General features: G+C 40.2%; 1 protein-coding gene across 8 annotated transcripts in view; it reads right to left on the bottom strand.

Moving 5' to 3' along the window:
* The window catches only part of slmapa (sarcolemma associated protein a), a 58039-nt gene extending 42219 nt beyond the window's left edge, over positions 1 to 15820 (bottom strand). For 7 of the 8 annotated variants that reach the window (XM_017450313.3, XM_017450312.3, XM_017450316.3 and 4 more), the window contains exon 1: positions 14387 to 15820. In XM_017450313.3, coding sequence (XP_017305802.1) covers positions 14387 to 14584 — 198 coding nt within the window. In that variant the 5' untranslated portion in view covers positions 14585 to 15820. The remainder of the gene's footprint in view (positions 1 to 14386) is intronic. The other variant, XM_017450322.3, reaches the window with a different exon arrangement.
* Between the last annotated feature and the right edge of the window lie 1558 nt (positions 15821 to 17378).

Genomic DNA, 17378 nt, shown 5'->3' with positions numbered 1-17378 from the left:
CGAAATAAACATCTCACTGCGTAAATTGTTACTATAAGAAAAAAAATTATTTAAGAGACTTAAGAGAGAAACCGGTCATGTGATTTTCACGTTCTTTCACAGAGAGCGTGCACCGTTACCAAAACTGGAATGTCCAATAGCCTGACAGCTCCAGATCGCAACAAGTCACACACTCCATGTTCTAAAGGTTTAAAAGAGCTCTTCAGTGGCTTTCAAACGAGACCAGCATGGCATCTCCAGGCTACTCTATCTACAGACCCCAAGAAAGAAAGCGGACACTTCAGCCGACTTTGGAGCTCTACGTCACCGCAGTCTGCGTCCACATTAATCCTGATTAATGTAAAAATGCGTCTTTTTAAAAATAAAACGGAGATATTGGAAAAACTATGACTTGTTTGTTTTTGTTTTTTACAGGGTTTGATGTCATACTACAGTTGTCGTGCCTGCTATCCAGTTTGACAGTGTTGTTAAAGATTAAGATCACTTCAAACAACCTTCGGATTCACTTTTAAATAAAACGCCTGACGGAAACGGCGCAGGCCAAAGCTTCTCACGCTTGTACATATGCACGGTGTAGGGATGCAAGCGTTTTCAGCTGTTTCGGTGTAGTCAAGCAATTTCTGGAAAATGTTTGAAGATTTCAGTGTAGACGGAGAACGTTTTAAAACAAAAAAAAAAAATGCTGCTTTCCGATCTATCTGGATTAACGTGGACGTAGCCCCAGATGCTGCCACACTCCTCATGTTCCCATCGACACTCGTGGAGCAGTACTCTGCAGTAGCTACCTCCATTAGTGCTGGTTTAAACCTGTTCTAACATATATAAGCACAATAGAGCCAAAAAATCTGCGTGTACAATTTCTACGCTGTCCATTTTAGGCATACTGCCGTAGGGTACCATTTCCTGTTTTGGACCGCATGTCCAAATCTCCTGAAACCTCCCGTTTCATGCAGCTTTACTCAAGATTGCCAATACCATTTTGAATATGATTGAAAAATGATTAATCATGCAGAATCAATTGATCTGATGTTGATAACAGCATTTTCTGAAGCTCTGGAGCACCCATGACAGTCCAAGCTGTACTAATAGCATAACTCTGACAGAACATTTCACTCTGAATCTAAATTACACACGGTGGTGGGCGGTAAGTGACTGTCCTGCACATTCACCCGATAGCAGAGTGCATGCAAGACAGTTTCACCTCCACATCCTGCTCCACCGTTCCTACACCACCTGCTCTCGCTGTCTCACAAGGACACGCCGTGATCTTCGGGTACGAAGACGCAAAGGGTAAACAAAGTAAACGCAAAACAACTGAAAATTACTTACAACAAAACCTACAGTGTCTCACCAGCGTAATAAGACAGGCTTTGTGAATAAATCTGAATAAACTTGAGCCATACAGACACGAGTGACTAAAGAGAAATATCTTTACGCAAGACCGTACCTTAGCTCGCATACCGCTAAAGCCGTCCACGTAAGAGAAGAACACTGAGGAGAATCGCGCAATCGTCACTTCATGAGGTGATAATTAAAGGAGAGAAGACTACAGGGAGAAGAGTTATTTTCGTATCCAAATGGAGAGCGTGCACACATCGCCAGCAAATTCTCAGACCTGTACACCAACAGAGAAGGCCTGTCATCACACCAACATGTGGACATTTTGGCGGTCGACTTATCTGCAATATATTATATTCACAAGTATTTATACATTATTTTTTAGGGATGCACAAAAAGCACGGAATTAAACTATAGTCTAAATTAATAATATATATTCCTGGTGCGACTGTGTATTAGGTTCTTTTTAGTCTTATATAATTGGACAAGCAGTTGTGTAAAGTTTTAGTCTGAAGTTTATATTTGTACCACTCAGACTGTGGATTTTATTGTAAAGAAACGGGGGGGGGGGGGGGGGGGGGGGGGGGGGTACTGAAAGACACCCAGTCCCCCCCCGTTTTATCGGAAAAATATTCGGCCAAGTAATCGATTATGAAAATAGTCGTGGATAATTATTATACCACTTTTTTCTTCAAATTCAAGGGTTTGAGATCATACTACAGCATAATAAATCAATCCACTTGAATATCAACCATCAACACTGCTCTCTTTCCGGCATTGAATTTCGGTCATCGTGACCAACAAAACCATATCCACTTCCTAGGTTTAGAAACTATAGCAGATATATCAGACAGAATTTCAGATATCGGGTAAATAAAAAATTTTTTTATATATATATATATATATATATATATATATATATATATATATATATATATATATATATATATATATATATATACACATTTTTTTTTATTTACTTTCCACAGCGATGAATTTGAGATGCTGCAGGGAAAGGAAAAGATTAAATGTTGCACATGATCTCATGACAGAACGCTAAATCTCCACAACATGACGGATAACTGTTTACAGCAGTGCTTATTAAAAGACACGGGTGTCATTTTTAAAACAGTAGAATATTTAATCTTCTTGTCCCAAAAAATCACAAAAGCTTCATTACATGGCTGGGTGATTTTAACTGAAAATAAAACCAGCCCTGAAAACACCACATCTTTTTATTAAAAAATAAATAAATAAATAAATAAATAAACCCAGACAACAGCAAAAAAAATTTTTAAAAATAAAAATGTCACGTGCCGTGTTATGAGAACAAGTGGAAGCTCTCCAGAGCTGCTGAAAATTTGTTCACCCCTGAAACAGTGGAGAAAATCATAGATGTAGAAACACCATGATGGTCAGTATGGTGTGTGAATCGTAGCTCTGAAGGTTCCTCAACCTCAGCTACATCACTCCAATTGATAATCTGTATTATCAGAAATCACATCCTTATGTTCAGGCCTCAGCTAAAACTGTTAAAGAAACAGGTTCAAGTCAATGGAACCTTAACATTTACTCACTCTTCACTAACCTTACTCACCTTGCCTTATACAGACACACACGGGTCAATTTAGAATATAATAATAATAATAATAAAAAATATGATGTACTGTTATCATGTAGATCAAGTCGATTTAAACATCTGTGGAAGAAAACGTGATGTCTGCATCTTTAAAATCTGAAGAAAAAAAAACGTGAGATCATAATGCAGTTTCCTTTCGGTCAGTTTTCTTTCGTACACAAATTAACATCCTGTAGAGCAGAGCAACTAAACGTTCGTCTCGAACGTATCTTCTGTACACTCTACCAAGCATATAAAGCCATGAATGAAATGAGTTAATTTACATTCCCCCACTTCAGCTTTTACAGCACTAAAAAAAAGAAGGAGGAGTAAATGATGATGCAAGCGACTGCAGCTACGGCCGACCTGTGAATAGTCACTGGTGTTTTTTCCGCCAGACTGACGTAACGTTTATACAGCATGCACTATGTATATCTGGCCACGCCTCCTTCCTTCTCCCCATCAAAGCCACAGGTGATACGATCATCAAACAGAGATGGTTATGGGGCACTAGAGTGAGTAATGTCATTTTACACAAATGTAAACCACGGCAATCTATTAAGAATGAATTACTACACACCCTGCTCATATTAAACCTAGTCAGTGCATGACCGATAAAACCTTCCTGCTTGTGCAAACATTAGGTTTCGTCCCGTCAGATCACGGTCCAGATCCACACCTCTAATCTCAATTCAATCTGTTCATTCATTCAAATCAACCTTCCTACACTTACAGGACTGACCCAAGGGAACTGCTAGCTTTAATTATAGCCAGCTTGCATTATTCACACAGTCGTGTGCACAATTTTTATGACCCTCGCAGCATGGGGCAAACATCAAGCAGGAACTTTCCTGACAAAGGTTCGGGCTGAAATCCACCTTGGGATTTTCAGCAGCAAGTTTTCCCCCCTTTCTGTATACAGGAGCAGTTCCCTTAAACCTCCCCTCAGTGCAGGCGTATATCATGCACAGTCGACAGAAATGCCATACTATGAGAACGAGAGAGGAGAGGGAAGAGTGCAGGAAGGTGCTGAAAGGCTGGGTTACTAAACACCGGATTAGATGACCTAGTCCAGACTCTGCCCCAGTTTCAAGCTGACCTCCTCTCACTTGCATTTCTTGGTGTGAAATGAAATTTCAAGCAATGCAAGCGCATAAAATGTTGACGTGTGTAGAGAATTAGCTATAACTGCTAGAGTGCATAGATCACAGCCATAAACACTGAACACAGCGAGCTGTTTCCTGTGAACTCTGGGTCAGAGCTGAAACCGAGACCCTCCACACGGCATACTCTGACTCATTCACTGGATCTTATCCAAGAGCTCACTAGCCTCTGTGTGTGTTGTGTGTTTCCATCAGAACGCCTCCAGAATACTTCTCACGTGAGGAAACCCCTTCTTGCCTTTCTATGAAGGCTCTGAACACTCAAGTCTTTATTCTGACGTACTACAGAACAATCGTTTTCTCACACTGATATGGTCATATTCATTACGGGGGGGGTGTGTAAAATTAACGCACAGACCCGTGAACTTGTGAAGATTAAGACCAAAAATGACAGAAAATGTGCCGATGGCTTAACTAGAGACAGAGATGTGGTCAGTGATGAAATCCTGAGCATGAAATGGTTTCCACAATGTAAAAAAATGATTATATATAAATAAAACCAAGACAAAGCATCTTAAATACAAGCATATTTCATGCTTCATCATCTCTCATTCTGCGGTTATTACAAGACATCAGTTTGAACCGACTTCAGCCATTTAATTATGTTGCACTGCTGGCAGATCACTTAGCTTATTACAAAACGTTTCATTTGAGAAGAAAATAAATAAATAAATAAAATTATACGTCAGACTTTTGAACTGAGAAAATAAAAGTCTGGAAATAGGTTTAATAACTGCATATTTGTTGCATCACATTCTCAACGAGAAATATTAGATACTGAATAGTACAACACCAGATTTTGTCTAGTAATATGTAGTGATGCACCGAAATGAAAATCTTGAGCCGAAATTTATTTAAAAAGAAATGCTTTTTTTGTATAATTATGATGCTTTTTAATCACTTTCAGGTGTTTGAATGAATATCAATTGAACATACTAGGAAACAAAATTAACAGCACTTTTACTTTGTTAGTTATTTTTGACTTAACAAAAAAAATGTATATTATAAAATACAAAAAAAAAAATTTCATTTAGTAACATTCATGTAACATCTAGAATCCAATTTTGAACCAATTATCAAATACTGATATTTTACTGGAAATATTCAATGTGCAAACCAGTAATGCAATTAATGAACTAAACCAAACCTCAAAGTGTGAAGGTAGTGTGCTTCGGTGATGAACCCCATCTTGAAAGCTCGGCTGAGTGAAGACGGTAAATTGCAATTCTGACGTCCTCATCAGAAACCTAGAAACAGTTCTACACTGCTGACATGATCGCTCTTTGCTTGGGAGAGTGGTGAGGACATGTTTTTTTGTTTTTAGACATAAGCAAATTTATCTGCCAATTAGGGGCGGGGCGGTGTGACAAATATCAGTAGTTTTGCATTAAAAATGTCTGCATAATAAACAAATTTATAATAAAATGTTTTTCTCTTAAAAATAACTTATTGAAAAATACATATATTTAAAAAAAAAAAAAAAGTAATTAAGTACAAAATTCACATCACCTCAACTGCTTGTTGATGTGAATAATGACATAATGACAATGTCATCATCTTAATGCCCAGCAAATTAGGGACAACAAGTCTACAAATAGACTTAACAATCTTAATCATTTTATATGAGTCATCATTTTATTACTCATAATGACAAATATTTGATTAATTTGCCTACTTTGATGACGATTTTCTCCCTCAATAAGACACTGGGTTTTTTTGTTTTGCAGTGCAGAAACCTTCCACCGGCTCCACGCTAGAGTAGCTCTTTTTATAGGAACGCATTCCTTTCCTGGCATGTCCTTTTTCCTCGTAAAATCGTTACAACCGGCCCGTTATGGTCACGACGTAGAGTAGCCGACAAATAAAATAAAACAAAACAAAAGGTTCTGTGTCAGTAAATGCACGCTCCATAAACAATACAATCTGCAGTGGGAATTCTGGATCTAATGCCAAGAATAAGCAGTGATAAGTGCGTTTACAGTAACGTGGAAACCCTAACGTGAACTTGAAGAGAACGATGCTTTGAGGAAAGGACGACGCTGTGCCTAGCAACAGCTGAAAAGCACAAACAGGGACTTTATAAGGCAAAATCTGCAGGCACGAACCAACGCTGTACAAATCTGCCTGAAGCTCCATTTTCTGGATTCATTATCGGAGCGCATAAAGGACTGGTGGAAAACTAGCCAGGTGAAAGATTACAGGATTGGGATTAAAGGAAAATCCTGCCACGTCTACCAGGCTGTTATCACCAACTGGGCTTCAGCTCCCACCTGATTTATCATCCCAGACTGGATCCAAAACATTCAACTTGGCCATGATGAAGGAAATGATGCTTAAGATCTCGGCAAGGAAAACATTTGAGAGGGGGGAAAAAAAGGCACCGAGACACTTAAACCTTTAGACGAAACCCCTGAATTTCACACCTCATACCTCTCATTCCACGCGCCGTCAGGTCAGGCGGTGGTGTAGGAACTGATGTTTGAAGACGCACGAATTCAAAGCACGCCGCGCATTAAATCTCTGTTTTACCCGAGCTCAGATGTGGGGATGACTGTTTTACTTCATGTACTGGTACATTTTAATATTTCAAAAAAATTTAATAAATAAAAAATAAATAAATAATTTATTTCTTTTTTAAAACCACACACACACACACACACCAGTCCAGCGTGTCAGTTTTTCCAGACATGCGACTCATTTCAGTGTAAATAGCACCGGGTCAAATGAGCTTTGTGCACAGCTGCTTTTCATAGAGCACTCAAGAGTGAGGGTGTGTGTGTGTGTGTGTGTGTGTGTGTGTGTGTGTGTGTGTTCGTTCCCCATCGGGCAGTCGAGTCTGGTGAATTCAGTCAGCTGCTGAGTAACAGTCACTTCTCAGAGCTGCTGATAATAACAGACTCTGAAGAGGAGAAGCACGTTCAGAGTCCAAATCCTATTTTCAGTGCTGACATCACATTTTCATTCGCACTAAAACTAGCACCAGAACATAGCTGCTACAGAGGAGAGGTTAAAATGTGGTGAAAAAAAAGGGAAGCTCACTACATTCAGAGGACAATTTATTCTGCGCTAACGAGGCCATACGGGACCGACAGCGAGATGCAACGCCGATGGGTTGAAATCCAAGTTTCGCGTTTTATGACCTGATGATGTCACACCGCAAGCAATCGAAGACCGTTAGAAATTCATGTGGTGCTCAGTGATGTCACCAGTCACAAAACCCAAGTTCTAGTTCCCCGAAACGCACACACCCATCTGTCCACAACACTATGTTTCTCATCGAGCCAAATTACAGCATAATTTGATCAGTTTAAAGTGACACATAAGGTCTCCAAGTAAAAATGTGTTTTCTGGTGTTGTGATATTTCTAAGAAAAGCTGCATGAAATTATAATCATGGCTCAAAAATATCTGAGGTGTTTTCTTGAATTGTTGCTTTTGAGCTGTACCAAATCCTAAGGAAATAAAACATGTAAAGATCTAAAAAGTGAGCACAGACAAACCTAACTGAACCAAGAAAATTCGCCAGTTTTCGACATTTATGTACATTTAAACACACAATCGTTCTCTGTACGAGTGTCTGAGCGCTTCAAAGAGTACAGAACCAGTACTTCGCTGCATTGGTTCTGGCAAAACAGAAAGCTGTGACACATAAGAGATAATAACGTCACGTCATACATAGTCTCTGGTCTGGTGAGTAAACAGCCGTAGTGTTTTACCGAGCTTTATAAATAGAAACAAAAGTTTGTGGTGACATTGCCTGCCAGCTAAAACTAGCCAACAGAGATCTGTAGATATCTATAGATACTAGAGATCTGTAGATATGGCCAACAGATACGTACAAAATGATGAGTATTATTCAGACATCCAAGTTAAAACTTCTCCACAGGCACAGTAATCACGTTATAGTGCACGTCAAGGTCTGTCATATTATGTATATCATATATTAAGACGATAAGGAACGGTCAGAGAAATATGGGAAGAAACAAGCTGGTGGATGGATGTTCAACTGGGAAATTCACGTGGACGCCAATTTGGCATGTACTTAAACATAGTTCCTGACCAGGTACACCTAGCCATGGCAACAGTATTCCCCGATGGTAGTGACCTCTTTCATCAGGATAATAATGCGCCCTGTCACACTGCACACGTGTTCAGGAACGGTTTGAGGAGCGTGACGAATACTATAAGGTGTTGCCCTGGTCTCCAAATTCCCCACTTGTCAACCCAATCGAGAATCTGTGGGATATCCTGGACGAGCGAGTCCCATCCGTGGAAGCTCCACCTCGCAATTTACAAGACTTAAAAGGAGCTCCTGCTAATGTCTTGGTGCCAGATACCATACAACACCTTCTGAGGTCTTGTGGAGTCCATGTCTCGACGGCACGCCAAGGTTAGTCCCAACAGCATACAGGCAGGTGGTGAGAATACTTTGGCTCATCGGTTTACAGCCAACGTAAACAGCCGACCGACCAAAGTACTTGTTACAGAGTGTTCAGCTGGAATCAATTTTTCTTCAACAATCAGGCTCTTTTGTAACGGAGTAAAACCGAATATCTATATTTTTTAAAGACATCTCACATGTCAAAAGTCGGAAATAAGGCGTCACGTCAAACGAAACAGATCAATAACATGATCCTATTATTAATCTCGTTAGCACGGTTATAGTTATGGAGACTTCGTCCAATTCCATCTAGAGCTGCCGATATCGAGAAACAATAATAATGATACCCTTTTAAAACCCATTACATCACTCCCCAGCCCTACGCCACAATGTGCAACACTGTTTACAGCAGGGTTGCCACGGTAACCTGTTTCTCTTTCAATTTCACTGGGTTCCTATATCTCTCTCCCTGCCTCGCTTTCTCCCTCATCCACCTCTCGTTCCAGAAGATGAATATAAAACACGGCTAATCGGCTTCTTTGCTGTAAACCCGGCTTGGAAACCTGAGCAGAAATATGTATATTCAATAGTTTTGTCATCAAGGTTCAAATTAAAACCGGAGTTAAGTGGTCAAGTTGAAACGCAAGAATTTTCGATCGATTGATCATACTTCACGAGTGTAAAGTATTTATAGCGCATGCTAATCAGGAGACTAATCGCCAACTACGTGTATTTCAGTGAAGGTTCCAATCTGTTATGCGTTACTGGCTGGTGAAACTAAAACGAACATCGCTCTCTTATAAACCGTCTGTGTCGCAGTGACTTATAAAAGCGGATTTACATCGGAACTATTAACGTATTAAGACATACGCTCACCGGACACTTTATTAGGAATGCCTGTACACTTACTCATTCATGCGTTAGTATAGTGCTTAGCGAGTGTATTTAAAATCAGCCCAGAAATGATAAAATCCTGGACATATCTGTGATTTAAAGCAAGGGTCATTCTTTACAATGAACCTTAGAACCACCCAGCACTTACTGACAAAGAACTGAGCAGTTTTGATTGAGGAACTGGACTGGATTAGACCTGCAGGGAAAAAAAAGCTCTCCTCGTTCATATCAGAGCAGACGAAGAGCGGCATGCTTCACGAGTGTGCGCGTCATCCTTACACAGGAGCCATGCTAACCACGCCGCAATATAAAAGCATCATTAAACTGTGTGTAAATATCTCCCGGCTGCCAGAGGAGGCCCAGGTACAGTACGCTGCAAGATGTAGAGGTAGAAATGGGATGAACCATTACTTCACGTCACAGATTTAGTGCAGCTATCCATCCATCCACCCAAATCTGAAATGTTCCACTAACCTCAAAAGCATTTCCAAAAAGCCAGCGTGCTCACAGATGTGTTGTGAATAACATATCACCGATACACTGCCCGGAAATACCGATTACACCAGGACGCCTGTGATGACACCACTGCCCTCCTGGGAACTTTGTCTCCCTTAAACGACCGGCCCTGATCGACTGGGATTAACAGACGCGCTGCTAAAACCGACAAAATGAAAAAGATGAAACACAAGCGAACGTGTAGCGAGAAAGGTCTCCTGGATCGCCAGGACACACACAGACACGACAGTTCATCGGCGTGCGATTGACCGGTGATGCTTCGTTGGTGTTGTGTTAAACGATCTGAAACTTAATCTATCCTGAGAGCGGGCCAGCGAGCGCCACGTCGCCCTCTCCAGTCTCCGGTTCTCTTCTCGTGCACTGACAAAGTCCGGTCGTTAAACCACAAAATGGAGAACGACGTCGTTTTCAAACACCGCTTCAGGTGGACCACTTATAACAGCAGACTATTATGATACACTATTATTATTATTATTATTATTATTATTATTATTATTATTATTATACATAATAAATAATGCTTCATTTCCTCTCCTGATTAAGGACATAAAAGATATGACAAAACTGTGACGATGTGCACGTGTTATGTTTTTCGGACATAATCTTCCTTCATTAAAATTTTGTTCAAAATGTTCTGAGAACCGAATCTTTAAGCCAGAAGTCATGACTGGTGTGCATCAATACACCCATACTACGAATAAAATGAAAAATACAACATTTTTCATACTTATATATATATATATATATATATAAAAATTACACACTTTTTTCCAGATAGCCTTTAAGAATGCCTTTGACAAAAGAAGAGCGTATTGAAATCAGTCTCATGGTTGGATCAGGAAGCTGTCACAAGGTTGTGATGGACTTTAATGGGAAACATGGCGAGCACATCACACACGACGCTGCTGCCGAACTTATTAAAGGAGTCATACGATTTTCATTATTTTGTTTATTGGATGTAATGGACTAGGTTAACATGCTGTGATGTTTTAGAAGAAAAAAAAAACATCGTCACATACTGTACATTATGGCAGTGCCTCTAGTCCCAGGCTTCCTGAAACGCTCCGATTTCTCCAAAGCCCTTCCTTCCAAAAAGCCCAGAGTGCTCCGATTGGCCAGCAGACCCGTTGCGTTTGGCCAAAAAACTCAAGCACGTGTCTGAAATGTAACGCCCCTTGGGTCAGCCTGCAATATTGTTGTATTTTTTCACTTCACTTTAGTATTGTTGTATTATTTGAAATGACTTGCTGCTGTCGGACATCCATCTTTAATGCATGAGCACATCACACTAACCAATTTAATCGTACAGATCGGGAAAACAATCACGATTTTATTTTGTATTTATTCCCATCACTCCTATATAAATGTATGGTTACGCCACCGCCGGCGCAACATGCAACGCGAGTGTGCTTTACATCGCGCACAGCCATGATGGACACTGGAGTGCGCATGTATACAGAGGTTTACGGTAACTACCTTCACATTAACTGGTGAAACTGGTTCGACTGGTGAGGAAACGAGCAGATTATCAGAGAATTATAACGCAACTGAGAACAGGAACTAACTTGTCCCTCGGTCGATCCAGAGCATTAAGTCTAACTAGAAACCGTTTAAAAGAAAATAAATAAAAATAAACATGACGTCTGTGTGTTATTCCTTACCCAAAACCCAGGAATACAGTTGGAGATTATGCATCAAGAAACCACAAGCAGCAACTCCTCGGTGTCAGACCTTTTAACGATTTTTCATATACAGCTGCCTATTTGTATACCTGGGTAACTCCCTATAGACGAACCTGTCGAATCCCAAGACTGCCAGATGTGCCACAGACAAATACACACACCAGCCAAAACAAGTCCTTTCCTCAGCTTTATCTGATAACATCAGCAAAGAGGATTACAGGATGGAGAACGGGTTCATTGTTCAACTTGCTGAAACATGCACCTGCTTTTCTCATAACAAAAAGAAGAATATGAATGAAATGCACCGTAAGGTGTTACTTTAAAGCATTTTATTATATACCTCATCTTTCGCTAATACTCTGTAAACTAGAGTAGACATAAAACCCTAACATCCTAAGTCAATCACTCAGTACGTTTACATGGACAACGATAATCCGATATTAACCTGATTAAGACGATACTCTAAGAAACTAGCATGTAAACTGTGATTATTGATGACCTTAATCTGAATAATGTCGTACTCGAAGTAAACACAAATCGAATTAAGACGTGTGGAGTATTCCCGTTTTAGTCTCATTATCGACGTGTATTACAGACATGTACACATCGTAATCACATTATTAACGTCATGTGGGAGTTTTCACTGCATTGTGCGACAGGACACGATCACACACGGCAGTGCTCAACCGTTTGATGGCAAACAAGAGAGCACGGCTGCGTCCCAAACCGCTTACTGAAAATACATGTATCTCGGCTACCATATAGTAGGTAAGTACGCGGTTTGGGACGCAGTCCACGGCTTCAAGCAGTCGTCTATTTGCACCCAAAACTGTATATGGTACCATAACGAAGATGAGCTGTATGTTTATGCGTGAAATCCTGGAGGGAACGTCAGACGTAATGGCACGGTGACGTAATGACGTGTGCTGTTAATCAATCTATGATCTAGAACATGTAAAACGGGAACATGAAAGGAATATTCTAAAAACAACTCATGTATACACCTTAAATCACAATATTGTCTCACAATATCGTCTTATTCAGAATAAGGCCCATAATTAGATCACTGCTGTCCATGTAAACGTAGTCAGTGTCGTAAACCCTATTTGGATTGGATTTGTTTATCAGGGAACATTCACAATACATTTATTTTTCGCCCCCACACATTCCCTCAGTAATAAAACTATTAAATAAATGCATTATCCATAAAATAAAAGCAATAAATCCAGATAGCAACAAATTTACCACAGGAGGAGTGACCTTCTAGCGAGCTTTACTTTCTCCAAATACGGATGTTTGCATCATGTGGTTATGCTATCACGCTCCATTCACAACAAGCAGTCAGAGAGGCACTGGCTCTTATTTCAGTCTGGGGCGAGTCAAAGGTCGCGGCAATAATATGAAAATAATGAAAGTATACAAGAAGCATCCATTTCTCGTTTCTTCATCTTGGGAAGCGTTTAATATCAGGAGGAGCTACGAGACTAAATACGGCAAACCGCAGCAGTCAAACATAGTTTCCCCTAACAGTTAAGGTTTTAAAATAAAAAAACCAGTGGTGTCCACTGTTTGTTTGCTTTTTGTAATCGGACTCACACAATAAGATAAAATAACCAAGGTTTAGATTTATCTGCCAAAATTTCCCTATCAGTGCATCCCTAATACAGATTTCTCAACATCCAAACATCTACTGTGTGAGCTACAACGGAGACTCTCAATGTTCTAAAAGTACTGAGGAGATCCACAGCAGAGTGTGGATCTCCTCAGTAGTTTTAGAACATTGAGAGTTCCTATGCGCAAAACGAGCTCTATGAAGACGTGGTCTACTGAGGTAAGGTTGGAGTGGAAGAACTGGAGTGTCCTGCTCTGACCCCTGACCGCACCCATCGCCCAAGACTGCAGTGAAAGAGCACACAATCCTAAAATCCAGTGGAAAGCCTTCCCAGAAAAGTAGAGGTTATTACAACTATAAAGGAGGGAAGAAATAAATCTAGAACCATGTGGGTGAGACACTCATGTCCACAAACTTTCGAGAATAGCGTCATCAAAGACTGCATTTACACTACATGGTTCAAGTGACCCCAATTACGATTGCGTACAGATCGGATATTAAATAAATAAATAAATAAATAAATAAATAGCACAGGGATCCTGATATTCTCCTCAGATCCGTTTCAGGCCTCATTCATACGTGGAAATAAATCTGATATGAACCGTGCCAATACATGCACGTGTGTCTGCCGTGCAGGCGAACAGATCCGATGTTCCCCCGTCATCGTGAGTGGTACGTCATTGAAAAAGTGCCGGTGGCCATTGACGTCGACTCAGGTGGACACCAACCTCGAAAAACACAACTCTCAACAACACCTCTCTTCTTTCTTTCCTCTGCCTCAACAAGCCGATGTTCCTCTTACCGTTAAAGCAAAAACTGTCTACTTCAGGTAGTTTCACTAAGTGTCTAAGGTAAACGCAGATATCGGATATGGGTCACTTTTAAAAGAAGATGTAAGCTGACTGTCAAAAAAAAAATCTATCAATCAGCCAGATCTAGTTAGAACTGGACAATCAGAACTGGGCATCATCAAGACCTGCTGTGTAAACACATACGTACAGCTTAGGGGAAAATTCCACAAACTTGACATCAAGTCCAACGTTAATCAGAAAGGAAAAGCAACAACCTGCAAAAGGTGGGGGTTTTGTGATTTGCATATGACCTGCACGTGCAGGAGAACCCGCTCAGGCCTGTTTGGCGTGTAAACCTTAAAAAAACAACTAAAGCCTAACGAATGACTCACCTTGCCTGTCTTGTGGTCGAACCAGACGAGGGCATGGTTCCTGGAGAGCACCTTGCAGTCGAAGGTGGCGTTATTCTGGGCCGGGCGGCAGCGCGCGACCGAGCGCCCGATCTTCACCGGCTCGTCCAGGTAGACGTGACGCTCCTGAAACGGGTGCGAGTTCGGGCGGCAGGTGAACACAGCCAGCGCCGAAGGCATTGATGACGACTTCAGTGTATTACTCCAACCAGAGGAGAAAGGCAGGGCTTCTTGATCCAGAGTGACACACCTTCTGATCTGACACTACTGTCTAGGTTTTTTTTTTAGTTATTATTATTTAAGAATAAAGGAGCCGAGGTCGCGTTTTGCTCGCGGATCCCAAATAATTGTGCATCATATATACACATAAATATATATAGATACAAACTATAAAAATAATAAGCGGTGCAGAAAAACTGGCGGCGTTTCCAAATAAACCGACTACATAATGTCCTCTACGAGCCTCCTTCTTCTTCTTGCAATCCCGACTTCCAAATCCACCATGATGTCAAACGGAATCCAAACTTTGCATCGCCTTTAAGCATGAAAACGTGAATCTAACTAACTTACAAACATCACAGCAACACTCACGATCCGTACACAATCCCAGCTTCTTCGGAAATCTCAACATGAACCCCCTAAAAACAACCTGATAAGCCTGTTAAATAAACGTGAGGCGTCTCGCGCCTGGTAAACCTGTTGGCTCGGTTCGTGAGTCGGTTCGTTTTCACTGAAAATGATTCATAAGCACGATTTGAAGGCCAAGCGATGAGGTTACTATCTCTGCTCTGATATAAACACACACACACAAACCAGCCTCTAAACAGATTCACGACTAACAGGGACAGATTTAAATGCTCAACCAGGCCACGCATACAGAATGAAGTGTTTGGTAGGCATGTTAGCTAAGCTAAGCGCACGAGAGCGCTAGCGTTTGGAAAGTAGTTAACTCGATTAAACAGAGCTGAGCTGAGCCCGTGAGGTAGTAAAGTTCAGCGTTAACAATCCTACGTTCCCAAATAACGTACCTAGTGTGTTGTCCCAGCCGTCACACTACAAGTCGTGAACTACTTAATCCTTGAGATACTCACTCGAATACTCACCGCGCAGCTATCCCGTTAGCTAGTCGGGTCCTAGCTTTAGCGCTAGCTTAGCAAGCAGCCTGTGCTAATAGACTCGGAATCGACTCTCCGTCGCAACAGCAGCGTTTCTGTTCTTAAATCTCCTCTTTCCCCCTCCAACAAAACTCGGGCTAGTTTACGGGTTTTCACCGAAGTCCGTCCCCGCCGGTCCAAATGAAGACCCCAACGAAGTAAATAAAGCACTCCAAACTATCCGTGTTAAATGACGGGTAATTTATAGTAAGTTGCCCTCCTCCGCAACAAGCGCCGCCATACTGGAATGAAAATACACACAAACCGGCCAAGCGCTGCGCTCGCGCAGGAGTCTTCCGAGGGGCGGGACGTGTTAGTGTCAGCCAATCATCGAAGGAATCAGACCGCGAAGTTAACCAATGGGAAGGACGTCCAGTGTAACCGTTGACTACCTTCTTATCAAAGTACACAACAAGACTTGTGATACATTTGAACATTCAACTTAATTCAGTTCTTTATTACAGACCCATAGGTCCACATCAAAAAGTAAAAAGAAAACATACAATCATATATCTACGGACAACAAACATTATTTAAAACATACAAAGCTTCATTCCAATGTTTCCAAAAGCAGGAAAAATACAATTAATGTAATATTATTTAAGACCATTATGATACTATTTTTTAAATCACTTAATCGACACATGAAATTAAACATATAATTCCCTAAGACAGCATATAAAGCGTGTATATTATTAGATGCAAACATTTGGCTTGCACTTGTCCACCTTGGGAAAATTCTTACATCATTAAATGCCACCCTAGGCTTTTTCATTTTAACTTTACTATATTTACACCACAAGTGTGCCCTATAAAGAGAAAGCTCTTAAAGAAACAGAAAGCTCTTTTTAAGAGCTATTTTAACATTACATACATTTTTTTAAATGTATATTTTTAAAACAGGGTTGTTTTTTTAGAGCAGGACAAATATATTAACAAGCAGATGAAACACTAACATACTAACATCATATTCACATTCAGATTAAAATAAACATTATTTATAGTCGTTTTCTACTTATCGAATTTTTAAGGGAACTCCTTAAAATTCCTCAGATGAGGACTCAGTTCGGCTTACAACTATTATAATAAAAACATTTTGTGGATTTGTTTAATTCCACCTGATGAAAACAACACAAAAAAATCTCAAACTAAAACGATTACAAGCTGTCATATCCCTTCAATAGTTTATTAATCTGTTAAACTGTGTGATTTATTGATTTATTTACTTAATTTAAGCCGCCATATTAGAACGAAAATCCACAACCTCTCACGCACGAGTCTCTGCCAAGAGGTAATGAGTGGGCGGGGCCTTCCAGTGACGCACTAAAGAATAACCAATCACAGAAGGAATCAAGTCATAACGTTAACAAATGGGAGCGAGTTTCATGTCTATAGGCGTCCGTACATAATGTTGGTGCAGACTAATTTATTTTATTTCATTTATTTATTTTGGTTGAAACTCCACCAAGTGGCGTGGAGGATAGAGCAGGATTTATTATTATTTTTTAATATATCTAAAATGAAATATATTTCAATAAATCATGAAACAAATGGTTTAATAAAGCATGGACGTATTTATATATTGTAATCTTTGATTAAATATCTATTCATTGCAAGAATGTATACGTTTATTGCAATGTTTATTCGTGAAAAATAAGATTTTTTCTTCTAATTTTAATCGTCAAATACTCAATCTGTTTATTAGTTTGAGTGTGAAACTGCTGTGAGATATCAGTGTGACAAAAAAGCTTTATTTGCTGAGCCATTTCAGAATAACTTTATTCGCCAGTACTTGTCAGATACAGGAATTCACTTTGGCA

This window comes from Ictalurus punctatus, chromosome 21 (genome assembly GCF_001660625.3).
Source record: "Ictalurus punctatus breed USDA103 chromosome 21, Coco_2.0, whole genome shotgun sequence".
Classification (NCBI taxonomy): Eukaryota; Metazoa; Chordata; class Actinopteri; order Siluriformes; family Ictaluridae; genus Ictalurus; species Ictalurus punctatus.
Note: the sequence above shows the minus strand (reverse complement) of the source record. Positions and strands in the feature narration are given on the sequence as shown.